Below are 23,322 nucleotides of genomic sequence, written 5' to 3'. Positions count from 1 at the left end.
TTCGATATACTTCCCCGCTTTGCTTGCCGCCAACATAGTTTGCCTTATAGACTGCATATCGGCGGGCACCGGATGCTTTCCTCGCGACCTCGCGAAAGTCAATTTCCATGGACGCGCGAAGGCACTTCTCGCTCCGCCCGAATTTTCCCTGCCACCTATTTGCATGCAATAGGCATTAACAAATACTAATACGTAGCAGTCGCAGTTTGTGCCAGTATGCTATGTTTTGCCGACGCACCAGCCACGCAGCCACGCAGCCACGCAGCCACGGACAGGGGTGTTCCTGGGGGGCTTCGCCCCCCCCCTGGAACGCTTCGCTGGGGGGGCTCAGCCCAAAAACGCAACACAAGCGAACATGACTTTCAGTGGGAGGGGCCGTTGTAAAGTGACTTTTAGTGGGAGGGGCCTGTAGGTGCAAAGCACGCGGGGACTCGTGGGGACTTGGACGCTGCCCGAATGTGGCGGTGGCGACGGGGGGCAATGGAGGGCTACAAGCGAGCGACATGTGGCTGTGAAGCCTATCTGTCGTAGTGTGAAGCGCATTGGGTGGAGAAGCGCGAGATCTGTTTGCACCCATGGCAGGGGTACACACGTAAGTCCCATCGCCCACACGCAAGTGCATGGCCCCCTCGATCGCCAGTGGACTGCCTCTGTCCAGCCGTCCGGTGGCGTCCGAGCCGAGGGGCATCCAATGTAGGCCCCAGGCACGCATACATACACACGCAACGACATCAGCGCGCATCACAATTGCTGCACTTTCTGCAATTCTGCTCACTTATGGGTACTGTATGTTGTCAATGCCATCCCGTGCTGGCATCCCTATGCAGCTCCACGCAAAACTTGCTTACAAAAGCAGGGGGGGGGGGGTAGGAAACAAAGTGCCAGACCCCATGCCCCGAAATCCCCCGGGACCCCCCTTGAGGGGACGACCGACCCCCTGACGGACAAAACCTTGTTGTTCAGGGGTTAAAAACCCTCCATTTTATACCAAAGTGGTGTCAATCGACTCCTCTTGACGAGCACTATCACTCCGTGCCATCAGCTGTCCTGTTCTGAGACTTCGTTCACCGGCGGGATCCTATCCATGGAAATCCCCTCGACCCAGACCACCCCGCGCTCAACTCTCTGCCGCGTGACGAATGGACAATGTGCATCGGCAGCCTTGTTAGACGTGAACTCGTGCGCACCAGCGCTTCAGAGCCCAGCTGTGTCAGTGCGCATGTGTTGAATGTGGAGACATGTCCCGACATGTCCACGCCCAAACGCGCAACTTAGCCCTCCCACGCTTTGTTTGTGCTTATTACGTCATAACGTGCACATATGAGCCTCGTACTGCAGCGTTTGGCCCCTAGTTCTGCTTGTGGGGCGCTTCCCGAAATCCGCCAGGATGGGCTCCCGAAACCCGACGGACCCCCAGGGACGAGGACCGACCCCCCAACTTTGGCGGCCCAGAACTTCCTCACCAGACACCCCCTTAAAAAACTAAAAGTACGTGCATAATGCTCTCCTAAAGCTCTGTAATTTTGAGCATGGGGTAAGAATCTGACCTTTCTACCCCCCCCTGTACAAAAGTTATATAGCGTAGCTATGCAAATGTGGGCGAGTCTTGGTATGTCGCAATGTTGTATGTCGCATTTCACATGTCGACATGTCGCAACCTGACCATATCAAATAATGTGCACACAGCCATAGCATCCCTATGCAGCTCCACGCAAAACTTGCTGAAAAAAGTTATATATACCATGCCTGCCGTCCGCATACACGGATACGCCTGCGCACTGCTGCGTACGGGACCGTACTACAATGACGGGCAACTGCTCGGCTGTCCTGTCAGCACAAGCACCCCTCGCACCGGCACCCAACCATAATGTTACCACACACGAGCAACATAGGCGTGGCAGCCACCAGGCCACCCTGCGCTTTATCACAATGCGCTAATCTGCTTTATGAGTGGACTCGGCAAACGTTGTGACCAATGAATGTACGTCTAGTCCTTCAGAACGTGCTGCCGGCGACCTGGGTCTCACCTGACTACCTGTTTACCTATCCACAATACGTACCCCTAACTATCCTGCGCGACATGCAAGCCGAATGGAGGCGTAAAACATTTACAACACGTCAGCACCCAGCAGCCATACATCGTACTCAGCAGATACGATTGATGCGGTAGCCTGCTCCTTGCCTGTCGCGCATCCAGGCGTTATGGCAACCCGCCCTGCCAACCATTGTGACCCGTGCACACTACCATACATCATCTCCCTTGCCGTTCATGCGGCTACCGTACCATGCAAACGATGGCGGTTGCTGTGCTGCAGGGCCTTCCATACCCAGCACGGCAAGTGTGTCCGCCTTGACGCCCCACCAGCATCGTCTCCCACCGCCTCAGCCCCGCCGCAGCGACGGCGCCGCCTCGTCGTCCTCCACCGCCCGCTGCATCACCTGCCCCACCAGCTCCTGCAGCTCCTGGCGGCCGGGGCCGCCGAAGCTGAAGTTAATATAACAGGTACTTCCACGCTTATGACTGCAAGCGTTTCTCCCGTGTTCGTTTGTCCGGAAAGACACCTCCTCCTCCGCCTCCTCGTCCGCGCTGCGGCTCATGACGTGAGGCAGGCCCTGAACCTGGAGGCCCTCATACGGCTTCACGACCATGGCAGAGGGCTCAGGCTGCAGGAGCCGCCACGCCACCGCCTCATACAGGATCTCCGGCGGCAGCAGCTTGAGCACGCGAGGGCTGAGCACGTGGGCGGCCGCGGGGCCCAGGATACTCAAGCCGCCCCAAAACACCATCTGGGCCTTGGCAAACGCCATGAGCTTGCGCACCAGCGGCACCAGCTGCAGCCGCCCCGCTAGCGCTAGCCATTCCTCAAGGGCTGACGCCACCGCCGGCTGCACTGCCGCTGAACGTACTCCTTCACAGAACGTGCGGGTTTGTGCGGGTTTGATGTACTCACGCATTTCGCCCCCGGGCGTGCAAAGATACAGGGCGCCATCCAGTCGTAGCTGCAGCTCCTTGCGCACCTCACCCGCGTCCACGACCACCTGCGTGAATGGAAGTGTGCATGTGAGGGTGTGGTCGAGCATCTGTTACTCGAATGCATGTGCACTGTTAAGACAATCGGGTCCCCTCCCCTGTACGGTATCAAAGCGGGTTGGCCGCCGCTCCGCTCGCCACCACGCGGGCTGCACTTACCACCTTCAGGGTCAATCCCTGATTGCCGCAGAGAGAGCTGCCGATCTCTTGCATCAAGGCGTCACCGGTGCCCACAGCGTCCGCAAACAGCAGCAGAGGGCGTGCGGCGTCCAGCGACGTGGGTAATGCCACGCGGCGGGAACTGTCCACCCGCGCATACAGCAGGTCCAGCCACAGCTGCACGAGCTCCGCTGACACTGGCTGCGATTCACCCTCTAGCACCAGCTGCGACAGGTCCCATACTGTGGGCTTAGCGTTTGCCTCGCGAGGAAGGTCGCGGGCGATGCTGCTGAAGAGCTTGAGCACGTCGTGGTGCGCCATCAGGGGCTCATCCTTGCCATAGATACGGATGCGAATGTCAGGTTCTACATCGGCGAGCAGGAAGGAGGACTCGCGGCGCCGCTTTAATGACATTCGGACGCGCGAACTGTGAAGGCTGAGGCCGTTCCTCAAATGTATAGCTTCGAGCCTGGTAAATCTAAGTTTGGATCGTGGCGTGCGTTGGCCCGTTGTTCTTAAGCCCGCCCCGGCATGGACGCCCAACGATGCCCCCCACGCCCCCCCCCCACACACACCCGACCCCCAAACTAAGCCCCCGTCTCGGCGAGCCGGACGGAGGACTCGCGGCGCCTTTTCGACATGTTGGCGGGCGAAGGACAGTGTCCTGGCTGCATGAAAAGCTGCGAAGCTGACAACACTAGCACGTTTGTATGACCGCTCTGTTGGCGTGAATGTGGCTAGAGCAGTAGCCTCGACCCGCCACGGCTCCCCTCCTCAACGTTCCCCCCGCACAATTTTTCAGAGCCCAACTTCACCTCCACGGCTCGCTTCAATGTCTGCCATGTCCAAGGACATCGGCGCCTCTCTGCTCAGCATGTCCGCGAACGCATTTGACTGGCGACATTGCCCCGATGCAGCGCAATGCCTCTTTTCCGGCTGACCGGCTCAGCCAGGCCCCGCACCCACAACAACCATTTGTGTTTCGCTTTATTGTCATTGACTCGGTACTGGGCAACACTGCGTAGTTGTCATTTTGCAGCCCTTCCTTGCCGAACCCCTTCCAAGAGGCGAATACGATACAGAGCTTTGTAACAAAGATAAAAGTGGAAGAAGCTACTTGAAGCCGGCATCAGCTTGTTTCCGGGAAAACATGGCGGCCGACGGCGAGCGCGCGAGCTCGAAGAAGGGCAAAAAACAGGAGGCTGGAGGCGATGTATCGGCGAAAAAGCGTAAACGGTAAGCATATAGCGTCAGCCCAGACTGCAAAATGACTATCAAACCTTCGCCCCATGCCTTCGCCCCCGCACGTTCCCTTGTCCCCCTGCCTCGACAACAGGGATGCGGAGCCCGCGGGCGACCAGCCTACCGCTGCGCCGGCCCCCGTGCAGGGCGGCGACGCGCCGGCTGAGGGGGGCGAAGGGCAGCGCAAGAAGAAAAACCGGGGCCACAAACGGCGGAAGACGGAGCCGGAGAACCTTGACCCTGCGGAGGCCGCCCGGAGGGCGCGGCAGCGTGAGCTGCGGGTGAGTGTGGCCCTGCCGCCAGCGCGGCCTGGAATGTACTGACTTGCTTTGTCCGGTGTCACGATGTGTCATGTGGTTTTCGGTGGGCCCTTGTGCAGCACGGTCTGGCGGCCACAGCCGTGCAAAGCTGAGCCAGGCGGTCCGCAACGCTTCCACTTCCACCCCACCTACCCACCCCACCCTTCCACAGGAGCTGGCTATGAAGCTGCGGGACCAGGGCAAGACCTATGTGCCACCGCGCAAGGGCGGGGCCAAGACCGCCCGCGCGGAGGGCGGCGCGCCCGCCGCCGCAGGTGGCGGCGGCGACAAGGCAGGCGGCGGCGGCAAGGCAGGCGGCGCTGGTGGCTCTGGCGGCGGTGCTGCTAGCGGCGGCGGCAAGGACGCGGCGGCTGGCGGCGACCGCAAGGCTCGGCACTACCTGGGGGACAAGACGCCGGGCTGGAGGCCCTTTGATGCGGTGGAGGTGGGTCGGGTGGGGAGCTGGGAGCTTGGGGCTGGGGAGCTGGGAGTTAGGTCCTGCAGCTTGGGGCCTGGGGCGTAACACTGTGGGTTTCTGGCCTAAGGCCTAAGGCTACGAGGCGGATAGGATGAAGCCTGTCTGGTAGCTGGTACCCCGTCAGTCAGAAGGATGCGGCGTCCCAGCGCGCACACACTGGCACCCGCCAGACACCGCGCCAAGCTCACAGATCCCCTCTCCCGGTACCTGTAATGTCTACTCACCAACAGGTGATTGTGCTGCCCATTTATTGGAACAACGACAAGGAGGAGAAGGCGGCGGTGATTGCGGCGTCGGAGCGCGCCCGCGACATCCTGGCCAGCGCGGGCCTGGCGGCGGACATGGACGGCTCCAATAAGTACACGCCCGGGCAGAAGATGAAGTACTGGTGAGCGAGTCGGAGATATGGAGGGAGGCGGGGGAAGAGGGGCAGGTGGAAGGGGTGAAGGGATGCGTTGCATGGCGAAGACGACGGGGGAGTGGGGCAGCTGCTGGAGGTCTGGTCCATGTTGTTACTTGTGGTCGTGGTCGTGGTTGTGGTCGTGGTCGTGGTCGAGGGCGCTGACTTTGGAGGAGTGAGAGGGCCGCCACGAGGCTCCTTCACAGGGGAGGCGGGGCACGAGTGCTTGGATGGGACGCTGGCCCTGCCCGTCCACGTCCCATTCATGTCCCTCTCAATCTTCCTCGCTCTCTCCTTCCTTTGTCGCCGCGCCACCCGCAGGGAGACCATGGGCGTGCGTGTGCGTGTGGAGCTGGGTCCGCGGGATGTGGCCAACGGCAATGTGGTGGTGGCGCTGTCCACGAAGAAGCCGGGTGGGTGTGTGGAGTGGGAGTGGGAATGGGGTATGAGGCGCGGTAGGAAAGAAGGCGGGGTTGGAGTGCGGAAGTGGCAGTGGGGTACCGGAGAGCAGTGGGTTACCGTACGGCTGAGGGGTAGGAGTGGAAGTGGTGGTTGCGGGATGTAGAGTTGATCTATTCGCGAAGCTCTTCTGGCCTCGAGTCCACCGGAAGGAATGGCGGTTGTGGGGCCGCCTACGGTCCCGACCCCAGCAGCACCACACCACCACGCGCCAGGCCAAATCCTCCTTCTGCCCTCGGAAGCCCCACGCCGCCAACCTCCACGCCCCCGCTCCTGCCGTGCCTTGTTACCGCGATTCGTACCCCATTCCTACTGCCCTAAACTCGCACCCGCCCTGCCGTGCTCCTGCCCCTTCCCCGCAGGCGAGGTGGCCACCAAGAACATCGTCAACATGCGGCACAAAATGCTGGACGCAGTGCGGGAGGCGCTGGGCAAGGTCAAGAGCGGCGCGTATGACCACGAGGAGGAGGAGGAGGAGGCGCAGCAGGAGGAGGCGGAGGAGCAGCCGGAGGCCTCGGAGGAGGCAACGGAGGAGGAGGCGCCGGCGGCAAAGAAGGGCAAGAAAGAGGGCAAGAAGGAGAGCAAGAAGGAGGGCAAGAAGAGCAAGCAGGCGGCGAGTGAGGAGGACGAAGAGGAGGAGCAGGCCGCCGAGGGCGGCGACGACGAGAAGGAGGAGGCGAAGCCGGAGAAGGGCGCGGTGGGCGCGAGTGCTGATGCTCTGGAGGACGATTTTGGCGAGCTGGCTGCAGTCATTGAGCCGGAGGAGGATAAGCTAGTGCTCAGCAAGAAGGAGCGACTTAAGAAGATGGATAAGGCAAGGAAGGATCAGCGCAAGGCGGAGCGGCGGGCGGAGCTCGGCGGCAAAGGCGGCGGCGGCTCGGAGGATGAAAAGGAGGCGGGCGGAGGCGGGGGCTGGGCGGAGGCGGAGAAGGGCGCGGGGAAGCAGAAGGGCAAGAAGGCCAAGGTGGTGAAGTTCTGAGCGGGTCAGGGAGGTTGGGATGTTGGTGGTTTGCGAGTGATTCAGTATGCATGCAATGGCGGGGCGGGGTGGCAGTAAGGCACTTCACAGCGGTGTGCAGAGGGGTGGGGAAGGAGGGCAACATGATATGCAGCTTGTGGGTGCGACAAGGGCCGCACGAGTGTGTTTGCTTGACATGAGAGCCAAGTTCGAGACCCTGGATAGACACTTCATGCGCTACATGCGTTTAACATGCGCTCGTGCCATCGTGTGTCGGGCTTTCGGGAGCTTTTGGGCCCCCAACCTTCACTCTGTCGTGTCACCTTTTCAGCCGCGCGACCCGCTTTGTCTCATCAACCAGCACGACCAGCAAGGCCCCCCGTGCCCATACATGCACACGCATGCACACATCTTACACTCCTGCACACATTGTCGCCCGCTCTAGAAGATGAACAGTCGCTAGCATGCGCCAAAACTGTGTGAGCACACCGGGAGCTCGCATCAGCATGAACATGCGGCTCCGGTGTGCCTCTGCTCTCGCCTTGTGGCCTCACCTGGCGCTCCCCCCTCTCTAATACCTTACGTACCATGCATTGCCAGCCCCACAAACACCAGTCGGGCTGCCAGCAACCTAACTGGCTTACGAGCATAGATCCTCTCCTGCCGCTCTGCAGCCGCTCAGCAGCTTCCGAAAGCCCCTCAACTCTCAATTGGTACAAGACACAACCTCGCACAATCCCTGACCCTGTCGCCAACCGCCATCACCGCACAGCCCCCGTCAGGACCCCTCAAACCAGGACCCTCAAATCTGGACCCCTCACAAATTGTGAGGGGTCCAATCACAATCAGGGCGCATTGGTTGCCAGCCCCAGATCCTCCGTGTCATACCCGTCCCCCGGCACCCGCCCCGCCACCGACTCGTTGCGCCCGCCCGTCAGCGCCGCCAGCTGCGCCGCCCGCGACACACTTAGCGTGTTCTGGTAGGCCGCCTTGCGAGCCACATGCAGCGGCACGAAGCTGTAGCCGCTGCTGCTACTGCCGGTGCTGCTACTGCTGCTGCCGGCGCCGAAAGTAGAGCTGGAGCCGCTACTGGCGCCTTCATTGGGCTGCACCTGCACCACAGCTTCCCAGACCTGCGGTAGCGGGCGGGGGGAGGGGGTTGCTTCGATGCCTCAAGCAAGCAACCTTGCTGCTCAGAGCGTGTGTCCCAACCTAACCGTACGGCGCCCTCCCTTCCAGCATCTCGACCAGCACCCGCGCGCCCTCACCTCCATCGGCTTCTCGTTCCACTCGAAGGGCTGCCCCTCCAGCTCGGGCGGGCGAGGGGTGCGCGATCGCACCATCATGTCGAATGCGACCATGTGCACGCCCTGCACACGCGACCACAGCCGGTAACATGCAGCGAATGAGATTGTGACCAACAACCAAGGTGCCCGAAATTCGCACCACATTCAACCTCACCTCTATCGCACGGGTGCATGCTACCACCCCTCCAGCCCCCTCATCGGAATGCAATCTGTGCCACGCTAGGCCGTTTCTATCATCGCCATCCACTAACAAGTCATACCTGGAACCCCCACCCCCACCTCCTCCTCATTGCCCCCACTGCTCCCCACTACGCCCCACTGCTCCCCACTGCTCCCCACTGCGCCCCACTACTCCCCACCTGGATGCTGGACTTGGTCAGCCGCATGGCGATGCCCCGCTTCACCACCGCCTCCACATTGAAGGGGTGCGCCGCCAGCACCGACCGCAGCAGCGACTCGTACGGCAGCCAGGACGCCGCGGCCGTGTGCGGCAGCGGCCAGGCCCAGGGCCGAGCCAGGGCCAGTGCGGCGGCCGCGCCGGAGGAGAGCGCGGAGCCGCCGGCGCCGCCGGCCGGGCTCACCTGCCCCTGTGTGCCACCAGCCAGCCGCGCGGGAGACGCACGTGACAACGAGTCACAAACGGTGTTGTGGTGGTGCTTTGCAACAGCTCTTGGGTTCCTGGGCCCGGTGCGGCTGGTCCAGCGGTGCCCCGAGGCCCCGAAAGCTGCTGCCACCACAGACAGCCCTAGCACAAGGCCGCCCCATGGGCCCCCTGGGAAGAGCAAAAGCAAGCTACCCTGGGAAGGAAGCAACCCCCACCGCCCAGAAGGTCCCGCACCTGCCGCAGCGACAGCTCCACAGTGCCGCCCGCCTGCCGCCGCGCCCGCAGCCGCGGCGCCGGCTCCGTCCCCGCCAGCTCGGGTGGCAGCTCGGGCGCCGAGGAGATGCGCAGCGAGCCCGGCGACACCGTCTCAATGTCGAAGGACAGCAGCGGCGGCGGCGGCGCCTGCCGTCCCGCCTTGAGACTGGCGTTGGTGGCGGCCTCTATGGCAGCCTCACGCAGCTGTGTTGTGGTCGACCGGCATACAATAGAGCAGGACCACATGTGAGGGTACCATCAGGGCCACGCATACAAAAGGATGACATATGCATGTAGGGCGGGATCACAGGCCTGCCTTGTCAGCTGGGTTCATGCGCTATAGCCCTGACGTCGCCGTGCCTCGCACCCTCCACGCCCTCCCCCGCCAAGAGCTTTCTGCCACACCTACCGTACACCAACCCCCACGTCCATACCAGCCAGGCCCGATAGCCCCCCCTTCACGCTATCTGCCCTTACGCCTGCGCCCTCACGCCCTGCCGCCACGCCCTGCCGCCACACCCTGCCGCCACGCCCTGTCCTGCCCCTAGACCCCTTACCCTGGACGCCACGCCCTGTCCCTGCGGCTGGACCCCTCACCCTGGACGCCAGGAACATGATGCCGGGCGCCGCCTCGAAGCCCTCCTCCGGCTGCCCCAGCTGCAGCTGCGCCCACACCTCCGCCAGGTACTGCCCCGGCAGCCGAGGCAGGTCCACAGGGCGCCTGGCGGGGCGGGGGGGGGGGGAGAGGCAGGAGTGGGTGGGTCGGGGAGGGAAGAGTTGGATGCGACACGCGCGGGAAGGAGGGGGTGCTGAGCACGTGTTCATGTAATCATGTCACATCGCACGTGCTGGAGGCACCGCAACCGCACACATGCTCACAAACATCATATGCACATACGCCTTGCTCAGCTGCCTGCCTGCCTGCCCACCTCCCCTGCTGCGCGCCTACCTGAGCGCCACCTGCTTGAGCCCCGCGACCCGCACACTGACGCCCGCCTCCACCAACAGCCGCCGCACCGGGCCGCCCACGTCTGCAGCGAGGGGCGTGTATACACCCACCTGGTGGGGCGAGGGCCACGCATGCGGTGGAAACAGCCACACACAACAATTTGGTCACTTGGAGTCGCATTATGGTAGCTTTAACGGAATGCAAGGCCAATCGACACTCTGCTCCCCTTCCGCGGCACGACTGCTGCTGCTGCCGTGCGCAGGCTCCTGCGCCCTCCCTATCCCTCCCCTCATCTCCCCTCCCTCCAGCCCTCCCCGCGCCTCACGTTCTCGGGCTGCTTCAGCACCAGCTCTAGCGGCCCCATCAGCACCGTCTCAGGCAGCTCCAGCGCCCGCCGCCCCCGGACCCCGCCCAGCATCTGCAGCGGAGCCAGCAGCCCCACCGCCTCACCGCCTCCGCCGCCCACGCTGCTCGCGGCGCCCTCGAGAGCGAAGGCAAGTGCGGAGGTCGGCAGCGCGGGCGCTAGCGCGCCCGCTGCGGCAGCAGCAGCGGCGGCAGCTCCGCTGCCGCTGGCAGCGTCAGGCCCCGGCAGCGCCTGGGCGGCTGTGGCTGAAGTGGCGGCGGCCGCGGCGGCAGCTGCGTTGGCGGAGGCTTGTGCTGCCGCAGCTGCGGAGCGCTGCCGCGCCTGCTCTAGCGCCTCGGCTTCGTTGCCAATAAGGAGATTGTAGGTGATGCCGTCGATCTCCACACCGAGCTGGTGCCGCCGGCCCACGAGAACCTGTAAGAGCGAAGGACAAAGCGCAACGAAGGACGGCCCACGCGCAGTTGACATACATTGTGACTACCCCCTCCACCCGGGCAACACCAGCGTGACCCCAGATCGCGTCGCGTGCATCGGGCCTAACACCACTGACAATAGTGAGCCCGTGTGGTCATTCTGTCCCAAAGCAGTGGAGGGCGTGCCTGGGGAGTAGTGACATGCGGTGGGGCTGACAAGCCTTCTTCCACTACCCAGCTGGCGCGTGAGCATTGCGCACCTGGAAGGTATCCAAAGGTACATCGTGCAGTTCCAGCTGGAACTCCGAACCCTTGTTGATAGCTTTCACCGTTTCCTTGGCCGCGCTGAGAGCAAGCTCGCTCCAAAGGCCCGTCACTGTGTGCACCACTGACAGCGGTGTAACAGTTAAAGACGGGTGTTCCAGTTCCTGGGCTGCGAACGGGTTTCGGCTGTAGAAGCCGAAGATTCCAAAGAGAATTGCACCGACGAGACGCGCTTGTCGTCGTCGGAGCTCCATACCGTGCCTATGTTAGTATAAGTCAAACAAGCGTTTCGAAATAGAGGAGCAGTTGGGGGCCGGTCTTGCGTGTCCTCCGCGACACGTCTGCTGCTTGCTTGTAATTGGGTGCTTTATGGGTCGCTATATGCTTAGTTTATGTCTGGCATGCAGCTTTGTTTATGTCATTAGAAGCTTTAGAAGAGGTTTCTCAGCTGGAATGAGGAAGACTGATGTAAGCCCGGGACAGTTGAGTCCTTTGCAAGCCAGCCGCGTATTCTTTTAGTTGATACCATAGGCAATTCCACTACCAATACGCCGCGACCGGGACAACGCCGCTCAGTCTCAACTCGGCACTTAGCTACCTCCCCACTGAACCCATGAAGGAGTGACTGCTTATGCTTTTGCGTATCATCGCTCAACTATAGCATATCACTAGCGGGTACTTGACTGGGAGTCCATTGGAACAGCTTCTGTCAGCGACAACAATGGCCCCGCCTGCGCCTGCCCCGCCCCCCGCGACCGGGCGATTGACGGACTATGAACTACAGTATATCGACAAGGGATCCTTTGGCGCGGTCTTTAAAGCCGTGCGAAAGTCAGATGGCCGCGTCTACGCGTTGAAGCAGGTTGACCTGCGCAGCGCGGACTTCAAGAATCCTACACTGGACCGCGCAGCAGCCATAGATGAGGCTCGCATGCTTGCACAGCTGAATCACCCACACGTGATTCGGCACTTTGAGAGCTTCGTGGATGGGGAGGGCAAGCTCAACATCCTCATGGAGTACGCCTCAAAGGGCAGCGTGCGCCAGCTGGTGAAGAGCTACCGCGGCCGGCCCCTGCCGGAGGAGGGCGTGTGGCGCATCTTCATTCAGACGCTCATAGGCCTGAGCTACCTGCACAGCAAGAAGGTGGGAGGGGCCGGGCCCAGACGCCGAGTTGCGACGCACACGGTATTGCACACGGTGTTGCAAACGGTGCTTGGGGATTGCGGAGCGTACAGCGTCATCCTTGGGGGCGCTTTGCACCTGGTAGCGGCATTATGCATAGCTGGTCTGCAGCACGAGGGCAGTGTGCTGGGGTTACCTGACAAGAGATGCCGCCATCAACACACCGCATCCCGCCTCGTGCTCTTCTCCCACAACCCGCCCGATGTAGATCATCCACCGCGACATCAAAAGCGCCAACTTATTTATCGATGCGTACGACAACATCAAAATTGGCGACTTCGGCATCGCGCGCTCGCTGGGCGCCTCGTCCAACCTGGCGCAGACCATCCTTGGCACGCCCTACTACATGGCGCCAGGTGCGCGCTGCTCCCTGAGTCCACACCAGGCTTACTGGCACCTTACAATGCTGTGCTGGATTTATGACTGTATTGCGACGACGCTTTCCTGGGTTACCCGGGCGCAGAGCTGTGCCAGGACAAGCCCTACGACGCAAAGAGCGACGTGTGGGCGCTGGGCGTGGTGATGTACGAATGCTGCATGGGCCACTACCCCTTTGACGTGGAGAACAACAACCAGGTGGCGCTGATCCGCAAGATCGCGCGCGGCGTTTTCAAGCCCGTGTCGGTGAGCGCGGGAGAGCCAGACGGCGGGACTCGCCCGCGGGCGACAAGGCTGACGAGGCGGTTGCCTTGCAGAGGAATGGGAACGGGGATTGGAGATGGGCTGCGTGCGAACAGCTTCCGCTTTGTGTGCACGAGCAACCAGCGGATAATGCAACTCAAGGCGACGCCCTATACCGGTTCCTCTGCTGCAACAACATGCTTGCCAACTGGCCGCCGCCGGCATTGCCACCACGTTTCTCGCCCTCCCCACGCGCCACGCTCCCTGCAGGGCCCCTACACGCAGCAGCTCATCCAGCTCATCACCTCCTGCCTCACGCTGGACCCACGCCAGCGCCCCGACACCACAGCGCTGCTGCGCAACCCCTCCCTGGTCGCCAAGGCGGGCGCACTCAAAATCGACCTGAACCCGCAGCCCGCCTCCGCAAAGGAGGACAAGCCCGTCTACGAGCAGCGCGGTGGGGTAGCTACGGCGCCGCCGCCGCAGCAGCAGGTTGGCACGCCGCCGCGCGGCGTGCCGGGCCCGCCCGAGCACCCGTTTGCAAGCCCGCACGGCGGCGGTGGCGGCGCGCCGCCGCCGTACCCCGCACAGCCGTCTCCGCACTCGCCATACCCATACCAACAGGGGCAGATACCGTACCTGCCGCACCAGCGGCCTGGCAGCGGCCGCTCCCCGGGTCCGGGACCGGGCGACCATCCCTTCTCTCTGCCGGGCGGCCAGCAGGCCCCGCCCTACGGCGCGTACCCCAGCCCGCAGCACCAACAGCCACCGCAGCAGCAGCAGGGCGGCTACGGCGGCGGCTACTCGCCGCCGCAGCCGTACGGGCACCAGCAGCAGCAGCCCTCGCCACGCGGGTCGCCCTACGCACAGCAGCAGCGCGGTTATAACGGGTATGGTGGAGATCCGTACGACCAGCTGGCGGGCGACATCAACCGCATGCACCTGCGGGAGAGCGAGGTGGCTCGGAACAACGTGGAGCGTGCTCAGGTGGGCGGGGACCGGGTGCAGTGCGGGGCGGTCACGGCGGAAAGTTCGAAGGCTGCGGGGCGGGGGTATCTTGCACAGGGGCATTGCTGTTGTCGCTGCGGCACGGAAGTAGGGTGCTGGGGTGACGGGTTCTGGCGAGGGCGGCCATGCAGCGATGGATGTGCGTACCTGCTTGCACGCACTGACGTGATGATGCTCTGTCTGTTCGCCACACAGCAAGTACAAGCCAACGCCCATGCGGGGAGAATGGACCATGCAAAGGTGAGAACTTTGGACTGGCGCTGGAGAGCCAACGGTAGTGGGGCAACCGGAGCATGGCAGAGACCGAGTCACAGCTCCTGCCGCGTTGCACTGGGCCGCACACAGTGCTGATGCAAGGTATCTCATACATTCACTGCAACCCATCCGACGTTTTCTTCGGCTGCGGGCCGTGTGTGCTGTGCGCAGGGAGTCATCTACGGCGGGCCTCAGGACTCGGGGCCGCGGCCGCAGCGGGTGGCGCCCGAGGCGCTGCCGGCCGCGGGCGCGAGGCCCACCTCGGCCCACGCCGGCGCGCCCTTCGCGACGCACTACCCAGGTGTGTGCATTGGGCTGTCCGCAGCCGGGCCGCCGCTAGCTGACCCCCGCTGGGCCCCAGCATTCCGTAGTTGCGCTCCTGGCTCACGCCAAACCGTCCGTATCCCTCTTGCCCCTCTGCGGCTCGCCTTTCCCGCGGCCCTGCGATGCCCTGCCGACTCCTCTCTCCCTCAATCCCTTCGCTGCCGGCCCGCCCTGCACAGGCGGCGGCTCGCAGCTTCAGACGCACGCCCAGGCCAGCATGAACGAGGCCTGGCGGGCCACCTACCAGGCGCCGCAGTATGGCAGACGCCGCAACCCAGAGCTGCAGATCACGGGGCCCAGCCTGCGCAGCACCAGCGCGCGGGGGGCGGGCGGCGGCGGCGGCTACGCGCGCGCGGCGGACGACGCCACGTCCTACGTCAGCAGCACGTCGTACTACACCAGCGCCAAGTAGGGGGACGGACATGGGGTGCACTCACTGGCTCATGCCGTAGTGGGGTGCGGGGCAGCGGCGGAGGGTTGGGTAGGTTGCTTGCTTCTGTGATTGGCCCAGGTTGACGGGGCCGGTGGGCCTGATGCGGTCGTTGTGTGTGAGGTGGATGGGCAAGCGCTGCGTGATCCAGTATGACCAGGGGTTGAGTGTGCGATGGGACAGTGGTAAGCCTTGGTAAGGCAGGTTGGTAAAGTCCCGTAGGGTGCAGCTGACCAGGGGTTGAGTGCAATATCGTGGCCAGGTGTGGAACGGACATCACCAAACACAATTCATCCGGGAGCCCTGCAAAGGGCTTTCCTTATTCATGCATTGCGTGTCCACTCGAGGTGTTGACGGTGCATGGTGTGAATGACTCGTATCAAGGCGGCAAATCAGCGTGCGCACAAGGCTGGGAGTGCATTAAAGACTGTGGGCTTGCAATCAGACCAGATCGACAGGCACACCTTCCTTCCATTCCGGCAAGACAACCGTACAATTACGTACCAATTGATTGCGGGCTGTAAGAACTTCAGCCTGACATGCTGGGCCATGCAAACGAGTTCTGGTATTAACATAGCCAAACTGCCAATCATAGCCGCGTAGTTTATTCATCATGCAAGCAAGGGCCAAGGCACATCCTCAGATGCGCAGCCATGCTAGCACCCATTGCTTAAACTTGTCCGTCCTCGGCCAGGAGCAGCACCCCTGGCTAGCACCCAGCGACTATGGTGCAAATTGCTTAATTGCCGCTGCAAATTGTTTGACGTCTGCTTGGGGTATGGGCGTCAGTGTACCCTACGGGACCTCGCCAACCTGCCTAACCCCTGTCCCATCGCACACCCAGCGACTATGGTGGCCCTGGTGCTCCTCAGGCGCAATTAACAACCGATGATTGCACCCTGATGTTTATTGTATCATACTGTACATAGTATCTTGTAAGGCTCAACGCCCATCCAAACCAAAATGACTTGTTGCGCACGTATGGCACGGCCACTTGGAACGCTGGAACTCACGCATTGCACGGATGCCTTGTCTAAAGCATCCTGCACCGGGCCTGCCCCCACGGCCTGCCCCTTGCTCGTCGACACCAACACCGCCAAATCATCAGCAACCCAATGCTGTCGCTGATGCGGGGCGGTGTAAGCATCTGCGCGCCACGCAGCGCTACCTTACTTGTCCATCCGCTATTGTGTCCAAGCCCCCAACGATAAAGCAACTTCACCCAAACAGACTCCCAGAGCTATTCCCACGGCGCATATGGCATGCACATACACACAGTATAGCTGCCATGAAGTCACTTGACCACGCTTACGTAAGCCACCCATCCAAGAGCCAGCCCCGGCCCTTACGGCGGCTCGTGACTCGCCCACACACACATGAATCACGATTTGTCCAGCCACCTGTCGATCGATCTTGCGAGTGTAAGTACAATAGGATGATCAGGACTCAACGATGGTTCGAGGTTAAAATCGAAGTCAGGCTTTCCATACATACGGCGAGCACGCGACCTCCACCAAAGGACGGTTGGTCACTCCTTCGCAGAGCTTCGAAGCTTTCGTTCTTCTCATGATGCATCCGACGAATTGCGCGAGCCATATCGGTACACATTCACCATACACAACACGCGGCACGAAACAAAGTTGGCTACCCCATGCATGGACTCCTTGCGGAGCCAACGCCACCAGGCGCTCCATCAGTCTTTCCCTCTGCTAGCGAGCTCTTAAGCACGTACGGAGCCGGCGCGCGCCATGGCAGCTTCAGGCTGCTGCAGCCCCGCCGCCCGCTCCATTGCCGCCATCAACTCCTCGTCGTCCTCACCAAACAGGCCGTCTGCTGCCACCGCACCTGTCGCTGGCGCGGTGGCGACGGCGGAGGCCGCGGACGCCGCCGCCGCAGCAGCCGAAGATGTAGACGACACGGAAGCGCCGCGCACAGGCACCGGTGCCGCAGCCGCCGCGCCCGTTGCTACCGCCGCCGCCTGGTGCGTCGATGCGGTGCCTGGGCGCGAGCCTGCACCTGCAGCGAGGTCCGCACTCGGCCGGGCGCTGCCGCCCGTGTTGCTGCTGACACTAGGGCGGCGGACAAAGTCGCTCTTGGTCAGCCCACCGCCGGTGGCCTTGCCGCTGCCGCTGGGGCTGAGGCTGCTGCTGCCGGCGCCAGCTGCGGCGGGAACGCCGCTGGCCGGGCGGGACGGGGCCGCCGGCCCTGCCCCACTGTTGCTACTGCCGTTGCCGACAGCAGCAGTTGCGGCAGTAGCATCACCCGGAGTCGCAGACACAATGGCATCCAGGGCGCGCTCATCGTACGACGTCATGTTGGTGGGCGCCGCCGACAGGCGGGGGCAGACAGCCGGCGGCGCCTGCGGCAGTGGCGGCTGTGGCGGCGGCGGAGGCACCTCGTCGCCGAGCAGAGAGGCGGCGAAGGGGCAGGCGGCGGCGGGCGCAGCGGCCGAGCTCGGGGGCCACAGCAGGCAGCGCCCGGGGCCCTGCATGGCCCGGACCTCCGCCACCAGCTCGGGGGAGGCGCCCTGGGGAAGACGGGTGGCGTGCGGAGGGATGGGAAATCGGTCGGCATCGTGTGATGCGTTGGCAGTTGGTACCCTTGCGCGCGCAATACACTCCAAGCTGCTGAGTATCACAAGCGAATCCTGGAGCAAACCCAACCAACAGTACCCTATGATTGTGTGATAAATACTGTCACCGGCCTACTCCGCCACGCCCTGTCGTCTTGGTCGCCGGCCCGGCCGCCCTCTTGCTCACCTCCTTCTTCAGGCAAGCTGTCAGGTGGTCCGCGATGCGCTCAAACTGTGCCGGCGCCAGTGCCTTGTCGCGCGCCAGGTGCGCCGCCGCAATCTCCAGCCGCATCGCGCCCACCATCCCACCCGCTGCCCCCGCAGTCCCGCCGAGCGCCGGGCAGGCAGCGGAGCCGGGACGCGAAGCGCCCCCGCCCCCGCTGCCGCCAAAGGCCTGGCGCAGGAAGGCGAGTTGATGGGCTCGCTGTCGCGGCATGTCGACTCCGCCCGAGTAGATGTGCGCCAGGGCGGGGTCTGAGCCCAGCTTGCCCGCCCACATGTCCACCAGGTCGCACAGGACCTCCTCGCCGCCAAGCCGCTCGTAGATGCTGCTGCCGCTGCTGGTGTTGGTGGTGGTGGTGTTGGTGGGAGTGGGGGTGGCGAAGGAGGCGCTGCCGTCGCCCTCGCCGGGGCTGGGCGTAAAGATGGCGGTGCGGGCCGACTCCACATTGGTCAGCAGGTCGGCACACACGTCCTGCGGTGCGTTGCGGGTGCAGCGCAGAGAGGTGATGAGGTGAGTGGGGTTGTTGATACCAGCCCAGACTCAACCGAACCCAATGCAATAGGGGGGAATGTTGCGAGCGGTCGCAGTGTTAGCTCTGCTGTGGTGAAGGCGCCACACACTGCGACAGGACCGGGCGTGAATCAGGCAACAGTGGCAGCGCGACGCACGCTGCAGGAATGTGGGTGCTTTCTGCACACAACCCTTCCAGACCATCTTTCTGCCGCACCGAGCTGCACAGCGCACCTGCTCCCCCCCCCCCGCCACCCACCTCCCCCAGCCACCCACCTGCGGCAGCCCCAGCTCTGTAAGGATGCCGTTCAACATCCCCACCAGCCGGTCAAACTTGGTCCCATCCAGCACATCGCGGCCGCCGCCCGCCGCCTTGGCCGTGGAGGCCCCGCCGCCGCCGCCCTCCTCGGTGCCGCCGGTGCTGCTCCTGTGCAGGTCGTCGTCGGCGCCCGCCGCCGCCGCCGCCGCCGGCTGCTTCACCATGAGCTTGAGGTGTGGGCAGCGCAGGTTGGCGCCGCCAGTGGCCGCAGCGTAAGCGGGCGGGCCACCCAGCAGGTAGCGCATGAAGCGCAGCTGCGGGGGTTGGTGGGTGGGTGGGGGGTTGCAAATACCAGCCCAAACTAAACCAAGCTAAGGGGGGCAGAAGCATGCATGTCGGTGCGCGTGGGCGGGCGAATGAGCTGGCACGATGCATTGTTGTTGGCTTGATCACGGACAAGATCCTTGACATCCACCACCACTCAGCCGCCGCTTTCCTGCTGTTATCGCACACCCACCCATGGCCCATCCTGCATCCGCACGCTGCCCCACTTCCTCAACCTCACACCCACCCCTCCCCCTCGTTCCCTCACCTGCTTGGTCTTGAGTCGCTCCACGCTTAGGCCGGCGAAGAAGCCCTTGAGCACCTCGTCCGCGAACAGCCGCGAATACAGCCGCCGAACCAGCTCGTACGCCGCCTCTGGGCCGCCCACACGCCGCACCAGACCCGTGGGAGGGCCGCGCTGCTCCCCGTCCTGCTCCTGCGGCTGGCCGGGCAGGCCGCCGCCGCCGCCGCTTTCCTTATGTTCCGCCAATCGCGCCGCCTCCTCGGACTCGAGTGCCGCGAGCTCGGCCTCGAACTCCTCGCGGCTCATCAGCTCGTCCGGGCCGGGCGTGAAGATAGCCTGCGGGACATAGACGTCGGGACATGCCACGGAGAGAATTATGATACATAGAGGAAAGGAAGGAAGGGTTACGGTAGTGGGGCGGTTGAGCGATGCCACAACGGTGTTGCGATGCGAGGCGTCTTGTGAAGCGTAGCCAAAGAGCTTCTCATCACCGAACTGCACCCGACACAATGTCACGCGGCTCGCGCCGCACCGCATGCTTGGCTGCGTGTGGAAGCAGCAGTGGCGCACATTCGTGCAAGCGGCCCGCCCGCCATGTGTGTGTGTGTATGTGTGTGTGTGTGTTTGTGTTTGGTTAAAAACAACAAGACGGAGCCTGCTCAGACGTGTGCTTTGTATACGTATGTGTGTGTGCGCGCACCTGCTCAGCGGCCTTGACGTTGAGCATGATCTCCCGAATGAGCGGCTGCAGTCGAGAGGGGCAGGTGCGGCGTCAGCGCAGGCGCAGCGGTGAGTTGAGTGGCACATTGGACCCGCTGCCACCAAACGGCATCATAGCCAGAAACGATTCCTCACAAAGCCCCGCTGCCACGCCGCTTGCTGACACCATCTTCTCCCTCTCCCTTGTTGTCCCGCTGCCCCTCCCGCTCTGCCCCTCCCGCTCTGCCCCTCTCTCTCACCGGCGACACCAGGTGCTCGTCGCATGCGGCCCGCAGCATGCCCGTCACCGCCTGGAACTTGGGCAGGTCCAGACCGCCCTCCGCAATCATGCGCGCGTGCACACAGCTGAGAGGTTCGGTCAAGAGGGGAGGGGATTCCAGGCATGACTGTTAGCTAGGTGCGGGGCTGAGAGGCAAGGTCCTTGAATGCAATTCCCACATCATACAACGCCGCAAGCGAATTTACTCCGCCCTGCTCATGCCCCTCCGCTCCCATCTTTCCCTCGCCTCTGCCGCCCCGTCCCACCCGACTGGCCCGCACCACCAACCTCCTCATTATCCTGCTCCCCACTCCCGGACTCACCGCATGTTGCCGCCTGTGGTGGCGTACCAGCCCGGACCCGCCAGCAGGTAGCGCATGAAGCGGAACTGCATGGTGCGCAGGCGCTCGGTGGACAGCCCCACGAAGAAGTACTTGAGCTCCTCGCTGCTGAACAGGCGCCGGTAGAAGGCGGTGATGATGCCCTGATGGGTTAGTGGCACATGGTGGCACGACGAGGTGGGCGAGCGTGGGTGGGGCAGGGCGGTAGAAGGTTCGCGGGGGAAGTGGTGGGCTGGAAGCTCATGACTCATGAGCGCTCGTGCTACACCTCCGTTGGACGCTGCATCGTTTCCAACTGCTGCGCCACTCGCCCGTACGTGCCCAGTCTGCCCACATGTGCCGCAACGCCCGGAATTGCTACTTCAACCCCTCTCTCCGTCCCTCGCCCTCCCACGCAAACGTAGAAACACACACATACACACACACGCGCGCGCTTGTCATTTCCCTTTTCCCTACACACACATACACACACATGCGCGCGCGCGCCCTCCTCACCTGCACCGGCTCCGGACCGCCCAGCTTCGCCACCAGCGGGCAGCTGCGGCCCAGGTCGGCGGCCGCCGCCACAAGCTCCTCGGGCGTGACCAGCTCGTCGGGCTGCGGCGTGAAGATGGCGGACTTGGCCGACTCCACGTGGCCCAGTATCTCAGACACCACGTCCTGTGTTCGCGAAGTGGTGGGCAGCGAGTCAGGGTCAGGAGGCGTGTGTGTGTGTGTGTGTGTGTGTGTGTGTGTGTGTGTGTGTGTGTGTGTGTGTGCGTGCGTGCGTGCTTGCCGCTGGTGTGCGCAACAGGGGCCGCACCCCGTAACGCAGTATGCATCTAGAACCTGTACAGCAGCTGGCATCCAGCCACAGCCCTCACGGCACGCCGCGCCACGCCGCGCACCTGCGGCACGTTGAGCTCCTTGAACGTATCCAGCAGCATCCCGATCACCACCTGCATTAGTAATACACATGAGCCGGGCATTAATGTGAGCCTTGTTTTCGGCATAAACCCTGGAAAACATATGAGCTCCTGACGCAAACACGCCGCACGCACCGGCCGCTCTTCATCCCCATCACAAGCGGCGGAATTTCCCAAATCCGCCCCCCACCCGACTACGGTACCCACGCGCACACGCACCTGGAACTTGGCTTTGTCCAGCCCCTCCTCCTTCACCATCTGTGCGTGAATGCACCTCAGGTTACCGGTGTAGGTGCCGGGTCCGCCCATGATGTAGCGCATGAACTGCAGGGCGCATGACACGGAGCAGAGGTTGGGAAGAGGTCACCCACCGGGACATAGCCGTATGCAGAACTGACAGGGCCGTCCTTAAGGCTTCAGAAGAGAGCCTTAGGTTGCCAGCATGCGCAACATAGCCAGGGTGCTCCCTCACCCATAGACCTCCTTCAAGGAATTCGGCACGATAACCCGCCGGCCCCGTCGCCCTACCCACCACCTGCCGCCTGCATCCAGCAGCTGCTGCTCACCTTCATCTGTTTGGACCGCATGCGGTCGCTGGACAGGTTCTCGAAGTAGTGCCGCACCATGGCATTCTGGAACAACTTGCGATAAAACGCCTGGAGGTTTGAGGCGCGGTGGAGGGCAACCGGCTTCTAAGGAGGCGGCAACACCACTTCACCAGTGAGCACGTGCATTCCGGTGCTGACGGCAACCCAACAGTTCGGCAACCCAACAGTCTGGCACAAACAAAGCACATGGCAATATGGCATAGACCTCACGCCTAAACCCCAACACGAGATACGGCATAAACTATCAACTACACTGCGGCTTTTAGCGCTGTGCGAGGGGCACGCACCTGAATGACGTCATGCACGCGGTCCGCTCCGCCCAGCCGCTCCACAATGCCGCCAGCGTGGTTGAGGTCGTTGGTGGCCTTTTTGAAGCTGTCCTTGCGGACCGTCTTCAGAGCCTGTGGAGATCAATTTGGTTGTGGTGGTGAGTGGAGGGGAATGCCCATGTGCTCAAAGTTGCTGCAGCCAGGGGCAGCGCGGGAGGGTGGAAGCGCACTGAAGGACTGCTAGCAGGTGGACGTGGCGTGAACTTTTTGCTGGGGATACCAGTGGACCCTCCGTTCGCATATGTACTGTCCTTCAATTCAGGCTCTGAGAATGCCCGAAGCCGCGTGTAGGGGACGCGGTCAAGCGCATGCAGCGAATGACTCAGCTGTGCTTCTCCCTTGCGTAGACACACTATCGTTCCGGGGTGAATTCGTGTGCAAGACACGCGTAAAGCTGCTCGCCTGAACGCTCTACGCCCCCGCAACTTTGCTTCTCGATGGCCCGGAAGCCGCACTCCGAGCCCCGAGCAGAAAGGTAGGCCTGGGCGGTCAAGCAGCTCCGCCATTGATGTCATGAACCATTCAGGCGCTGTAGTCTTTCAAGCGAGCCTACCTGTGTGGTCTTTTGGGAGGCTTTTTGGGCGTCTTCCCAGTCTGTGATAGCCTGGACTGCGGCTCGCACTTCGTCCTCCGTTACCATGTCCACAAACTTGCCGCTGCATCCTTGCCCCATCCTTGAGGCCCGGCCGGGCTGCTCTGCGAGCTCAGGCTACTCGCGATGTCGGATGCGCGTTTAAAGCGTCAGACAAACTTGAAAACGGTGCCGTTTTAGTGACAACCTGACGCAGATAACACAGAGCAATCGAAGTGCGGCTGGGTTGAGGGGCGCGTGCAGCAAGACGGGACTAACCTAGCACGACGGCGCGGGCTTGTCGTACCCATGTCCTGCCTGCCCTCCTGCCACCCGCATGGCCGCATCCCTGCTCACCTCACAGCTTCCGGGCATGGCGCCAGTGCTGCAGCACGCAGGCGCTGTTGCCGGCCAGCCGTGGGTCAAGCGGCTGACGACCTCGCTCGCACCTCGA

General features: G+C 62.9%; 5 protein-coding genes across 5 annotated transcripts; 2 read left to right on the top strand and 3 right to left on the bottom strand.

The window, feature by feature from the left end:
• Positions 1 to 544: 544 nt before the first annotated feature.
• On the bottom strand, positions 545 to 3,666 carry CHLRE_07g351350v5 (uncharacterized protein). The gene is made up of 2 exons (XM_001692434.2): positions 3,191 to 3,666; positions 545 to 3,039 (listed from the first exon to the last, which is right to left on the bottom strand). Exons 1-2 carry the CDS (start codon positions 3,602 to 3,604, stop codon positions 2,383 to 2,385), a joined length of 1,071 nt encoding a protein of 356 aa, XP_001692486.1. The 5' UTR covers positions 3,605 to 3,666; the 3' UTR covers positions 545 to 2,382.
• A 360-nt stretch (positions 3,667 to 4,026) lies between these two features.
• CHLRE_07g351300v5 (uncharacterized protein) lies at positions 4,027 to 7,322 on the top strand. Its single transcript, XM_043064565.1, has 6 exons — positions 4,027 to 4,426; positions 4,527 to 4,713; positions 4,904 to 5,176; positions 5,440 to 5,597; positions 5,931 to 6,022; positions 6,431 to 7,322. The coding sequence occupies exons 1-6, from the start codon at positions 4,341 to 4,343 to the stop codon at positions 7,045 to 7,047; spliced, it is 1,413 nt and encodes a 470-aa protein (XP_042923133.1). The 5' UTR covers positions 4,027 to 4,340; the 3' UTR covers positions 7,048 to 7,322.
• Positions 7,323 to 7,334: 12 nt separating this feature from the next.
• CHLRE_07g351200v5 (uncharacterized protein) lies at positions 7,335 to 11,616 on the bottom strand. Its single transcript, XM_001692433.3, has 8 exons — positions 11,179 to 11,616; positions 10,467 to 10,919; positions 10,142 to 10,251; positions 9,790 to 9,913; positions 9,172 to 9,396; positions 8,693 to 8,920; positions 8,295 to 8,396; positions 7,335 to 8,159 (listed from the first exon to the last, which is right to left on the bottom strand). The coding sequence occupies exons 1-8, from the start codon at positions 11,434 to 11,436 to the stop codon at positions 7,872 to 7,874; spliced, it is 1,788 nt and encodes a 595-aa protein (XP_001692485.2). The 5' UTR covers positions 11,437 to 11,616; the 3' UTR covers positions 7,335 to 7,871.
• Positions 11,617 to 11,716: 100 nt separating this feature from the next.
• On the top strand, positions 11,717 to 15,652 carry CHLRE_07g351150v5 (uncharacterized protein). The gene is made up of 7 exons (XM_001692552.2): positions 11,717 to 12,326; positions 12,574 to 12,721; positions 12,829 to 12,989; positions 13,257 to 13,973; positions 14,190 to 14,234; positions 14,421 to 14,550; positions 14,753 to 15,652. Exons 1-7 carry the CDS (start codon positions 11,904 to 11,906, stop codon positions 14,983 to 14,985), a joined length of 1,857 nt encoding a protein of 618 aa, XP_001692604.1. The 5' UTR covers positions 11,717 to 11,903; the 3' UTR covers positions 14,986 to 15,652.
• A 2-nt stretch (positions 15,653 to 15,654) lies between these two features.
• On the bottom strand, positions 15,655 to 23,056 carry CHLRE_07g351100v5 (uncharacterized protein). The gene is made up of 13 exons (XM_043064564.1): positions 22,851 to 23,056; positions 22,256 to 22,369; positions 21,927 to 22,016; positions 21,580 to 21,684; positions 21,343 to 21,393; positions 20,951 to 21,115; positions 20,438 to 20,598; positions 20,095 to 20,200; positions 19,836 to 19,880; positions 19,160 to 19,471; positions 18,585 to 18,881; positions 17,763 to 18,269; positions 15,655 to 17,530 (listed from the first exon to the last, which is right to left on the bottom strand). The coding sequence occupies exons 1-13, from the start codon at positions 22,968 to 22,970 to the stop codon at positions 16,724 to 16,726; spliced, it is 2,880 nt and encodes a 959-aa protein (XP_042923132.1). The 5' UTR covers positions 22,971 to 23,056; the 3' UTR covers positions 15,655 to 16,723.
• Between the last annotated feature and the right edge of the window lie 266 nt (positions 23,057 to 23,322).

Source organism: Chlamydomonas reinhardtii, chromosome 7 (assembly GCF_000002595.2).
Source record: "Chlamydomonas reinhardtii strain CC-503 cw92 mt+ chromosome 7, whole genome shotgun sequence".
NCBI lineage: Eukaryota > Viridiplantae > Chlorophyta > Chlorophyceae > Chlamydomonadales > Chlamydomonadaceae > Chlamydomonas > Chlamydomonas reinhardtii.
This window is presented reverse-complemented; position numbering and strand designations above follow the sequence as displayed.